Genomic DNA, 4,379 nt, shown 5'->3' with positions numbered 1-4,379 from the left:
TTGAATACTTATTTTCTTAGCAAATGTGCTTAAATTTAATGTGTTTATGAGCACAGTTTTCCATTAGGTTTAGTTGAGCCAGGGTGCTAGAAAATGTTTAATGGGCATTTTTATTTCTGCCTTGCAGTTCTCCTCTACTACCTTCTGTTTGCTCTTTATGTGTAAGTCACTTGGCTGTCCCAGGGGCTGGTTCAGTATTCTCTAGAAACTAGGGGCTGCCAGACATGACAGCACACACCCTTAATCCCAGCGCTGGGGAGACAAAGACAGGCAGATTTCTGAGTTCAAAACCAGCCTGGTCTACAGAGTGAATTCCAGAACACCAGAGCACCAGAGCTACATAGTGAGACCCTGTCTAGAGAGAGACAGAGAGAAAAGAAAAAGAAACTAAGAGACTTCCTCAATGTAACTTTTTTCTTTGACCTGTTTTCTGTTCACAATACATCCTAATAACTAGAAGAATAGGTGTGTGCTTTATCTCAGAAGTAACAGCCCCTCACCTGAAATGACTGGTGATTTCTGGACAGGCACATCCATTAATCTGTCGGGAAGACAGTTCACGGTGTATCAAAAGATCCCGTTTGTACACCCACGTCCAACCTCAGTTTTCAAAAAAGATTTATTTGAGCAGAATGAGTGACTATATCAGAGTTGTTTTATTGTAGAATCTTGTAAATATTCTAGACTGGAGACAAAAAAAAACCAAAAGTAATTCCCAGTGCAGCATCTCATAGTACATAGGTTGCTGTGTATTTCAGTTGCTAGATTTGGCTATTTATATATACTGGGTATAGTGATGCTTGTCTGTAATCCCAAGCCTGGAGTGTAAAAGGATCATAAGTTTTAGGCCAGCCTGGACTCCGACCCTGTCTGAGAAGTCCTCCCTCTACCCCAAAAAGTACTCAAAAGGCAGAGGCAGGCAGATCTCTGAGTTCAAAGCCAGCCAGGTCGTCAGCAAGTTCCAGCCTAGCCAGGGCTACACAGTGAAGCCCTGTCTCAAAAAACAAAATAACAATAATAATAATAAAATTAGTGCCTGGCTGTGTGAACACAATGAGTCCCATATTTACAATTGTGCTTACAACTCATATTCTTTGGCATACTCTTAGCCTTGTCTGTTGGCGGCTACCTGTCATCTGACTTCGACACAACAGTCCAGGACCACAGTCACAGCGCTGGAAGATTTCTGGGGCTTGGGCAGTGTCTTTCTGCCCTCTCCTGGAGCAGACTTGTCCCTCTAGTAGAACTGGCTTGCAAATTTTTGTCCAAAAATGTCGAGCACAGCAAAGTCCAGGGCCGCAGTCAGAAGTTCTCAGACAGCTTTCTCCCTCCTGTCCTGTAACAAGTTAGACACAGGCTTTAGGGGCAGATGGGCAGCACTGCTCATGGCAACAGAAGGTTTAAGGATATATGTTCTAATGGCGTGAGTTTGGGAATCTAGGTATGAAGGCTACAACCTAAAAGTAGCAACAGCTAACAGAACCATTGGGTCTCACATGAGGAGAAATTCTAGCCCTTCCTAATAAGTTTATTGTTTCTTATTAAAGTCAAAACATCTCTGGGCAGAGGTGATGTATATACCTTTAATTGCAGCACTCAGGAGGCAGAGGCGGCAGATCTCTGAGTTGAGACCAGCCTGGTCTATAGAGTAAGTTCCAGGACAGGCCCCAAAGCTACAAAAAAACCCTGCCTCCAAAAAACAAAAAACCCTAGTAACAAGTGATTAGTGATTAGAAAGAAAAACTTGCAGTGTCCAATTACACAATTACACACACACACACACACACACACACACACACACTATGCTGTCGATATAACAAGTGTCATTTTCCCTTCCTATAGCCTTAGCATACACAGCAGATGAAAGTAAACCTTGTACAAAATACAAAATGGATTTTGTTTTGAAACAGGTTCTGTGTAGGGTAACTCTGGCTGGACTGGAATTCACTATGTAGCCTGGAACTCAGAGATCCAACAGTCTCTGCTGGGATTAAAGGAGTTTGCTACCACACTGGTAATTTAAAAAACAAAACAAAAAATTAACAAAATTGGGGTCTCAAATTATAGTCTTTGAGATAACGTACGTGTGTGTGTGTGTGTGTGTGTGTGTGTGTGTGTGTGTGTGTGTGTAAGTAATTGAACACCTGAAGGTTTTCTTCTATGCACTTATTATTAGGGTCTTGCCCTGTCCTGGCCAGCAGGCTCTCTTGAGTTGTTCCAAGATCTCACAGACATGGGGTAGAGAAGAAAGTTAGTTTCAGCCTGTGGAGCTGAGAGGGAGAAAATTGTTTTCAAAATAAAATATGTTCAGAATGGTGTTCTTACCCTTACTGCTTTGTGATTTCTTGACAATGCTGGGCTTCCCCTGAGCTCTGTTTTCCTCCGTGGGCCATTTGGTGGTTCCTTCTGCATAGGGGCCATCTTGGCCATCAGTGTTTCTGTCCATTGCTGGTCTTGTGTCTTCCACGGCAGTGCAAACATCTGAGGGACAACCAGCTTTAGTTAGTTACTAACTGAGGGACAGAAGTGCAGATGTGTGGTTACTGTATTGCTAAATAATTTGGGAGCTCTTCTACCTTCCATTTAATGATATTTTATGGTTCTAACACATACACTGTATGTCTCACACATACACACACACACAGAGCAAATAAATATTTGATTAATAAAATCCAAATGAAAATAGAAAGATTCAAACCAGTCTACCTCGAAATGTCCTTTAAAATCATTTTATCTATGTCAGTTGTAAAAGGTGTCAACAGGTAATAAATTAATTTGTTTCATCAAAAAGGACAGCTGCACAAATTGACTTTATCCAGATCCAAGAACACCCTAGAGCCTGCCTCCCATAGAATGTCCTAGCCTGTGTGACTCCAATGATGCCTTCAGATGCATCACTCACCATTCACACAGACCGTCCCTGGGCAGCACATGGCACTCCTCTGGCACCTCCTTCGAACTCTGCGGCACGTGGCACAATATGACTTGTCATCATGCAGCATGAAGCAGAATTTTCCTACATTACAGTCCTTGTCTGATGCACACTGTGAGCCCTGTGAAGGAAAACTTGTCACAGGCTGGGAAATTCAATGAGCCCAAAGAGACCTTTATCCCACGAATGGGTTGGGGGGTGAAAGAGTTGTGTTGAGCTTTGGGCACCCTCTTCATTTTTTGGTGTAATTGGTACCCCCCCCCCAAAAAAAAGTACATCAAACTACCTGTGAGAAGATCTTGGTTGCTACAGAGCCTGTGTTTGAAAGTTGGTCTTTAATTATGAATTAACCATGCCCCAACTCCTGTTTTACTTCAAAACTTAGAATTTACTACTCTTATGCTCTTTATGAAAAATCAAAGTTTTTCCTGTGTGTCTTACAGATGACACATGTGTCCTATTGTCACTGCACCCACTTCTCCCCAACTGTCCTACATCATGTATGCAGTGTACCTACCACATAGAATATAGTGTAATGTATAGTATACATAAGTGATAATGACCCCTGAGACAACTCTTCAAAGTAGGTTATTACAATAATGTCCTAATGAGTTTAAGTCCCAATTCCTACACACATGCTGTGTAGCCTTGGTCCAAATTCCTGTCTTCTTCATTGGTAGAGAGCTATGCCTATCTCAAGTTGTGAGAAAGACAGTTGATCATAAAGGCCTAGCACATGGTACCACTTTCATTATACACTGATTTGTAGACAAATTCAGAACCCTGGCTGGAAAAATGCTTTATTTCCTTTAGCTTTTCCTGGCTTTTTGTTTCATCTGCAGTACAGGTTGGCCTCTGACTCACTGTCAGCTCCTTATTCTCCTCCTCTACCTCCTGAGTGATGGGATTACAGGTTTGTGCTAATAGAACAATTTATGTGCAACCTCAGCCCTGCATCAGTTCACTTAGAGATGACAGTGGCCTGCCTGACAGCGTTAGTTGCCATTGGTCTAGGTGCTGCCCTGCTCCAGCTATGCTTACCTTCCCAGCACCTTGCACATCCGCAGAGCTCTTGATGTTGTTGAAATCCAGGACCAGAGCTCCCAGGGGTGAACACAACCAGCTGAGTCCAAGCAAGGCCACCAGCACCATCCTTCAGTCACTCGGGTCTCCTGGACTTCCCAGTACCCTTGAGTCTTCTGACACTGCGAATGAAGCTGAGTGGTCTTTGTGCAATTTGCCAGTCCCCCGGAGCGGCCTTTTCTGAAAGAGAAGTGAATCTGCCCAAGGATTGTGCGTTAAAGGAGGCAGGCCAGGTCTGACCAGCATGCTTTTCTGAAGCTATTTATAGCCAGGTGTGGCCCCTCTTCTCCCTTCCAGCCCACTCGTTTCCTTCCTCTTTACCCCACACAGGCTACAACAGATCCCTTCACATCTTTGATCAATA

General features: G+C 43.3%; 1 protein-coding gene across 1 annotated transcript; it reads right to left on the bottom strand.

Moving 5' to 3' along the window:
- Positions 1-601: 601 nt before the first annotated feature.
- Dkk4 (dickkopf WNT signaling pathway inhibitor 4) lies at positions 602-4,156 on the bottom strand. The gene is made up of 4 exons (XM_051182106.1): positions 3,974-4,156; positions 2,903-3,053; positions 2,326-2,481; positions 602-1,336 (listed from the first exon to the last, which is right to left on the bottom strand). The coding sequence occupies exons 1-4, from the start codon at positions 4,082-4,084 to the stop codon at positions 1,086-1,088; spliced, it is 669 nt and encodes a 222-aa protein (XP_051038063.1). The 5' UTR covers positions 4,085-4,156; the 3' UTR covers positions 602-1,085.
- Positions 4,157-4,379: the final 223 nt, after the last annotated feature.

The sequence above is a fragment of the Phodopus roborovskii genome, unplaced genomic scaffold (genome assembly GCF_943737965.1).
Source record: "Phodopus roborovskii unplaced genomic scaffold, PHOROB, whole genome shotgun sequence".
NCBI lineage: Eukaryota > Metazoa > Chordata > Mammalia > Rodentia > Cricetidae > Phodopus > Phodopus roborovskii.
The sequence above is the reverse complement of the archived record's forward strand: the minus strand, read 5'-3'. Positions and strand labels throughout refer to the sequence as shown.

Bases quoted from the DNA above. Each gene is read 5' to 3' on its own strand.
- Dkk4 (XM_051182106.1), bottom strand. From the start codon at position 4,084: ATGGTGCTGGTGGCCTTGCTTGGACTCAGCTGGTTGTGTTCACCCCTG. The intron at 3,054-3,973 runs GTAAGCATAGCT...TTTCCTTCACAG, and splicing joins ATGTGCAAGGTGCTGGGAAG to GGCTCACAGTGTGCATCAGA. The intron at 1,337-2,325 runs GTAAGAACACCA...AACTTGTTACAG, and splicing joins GAAATCACAAAGCAGTAAGG to GACAGGAGGGAGAAAGCTGT.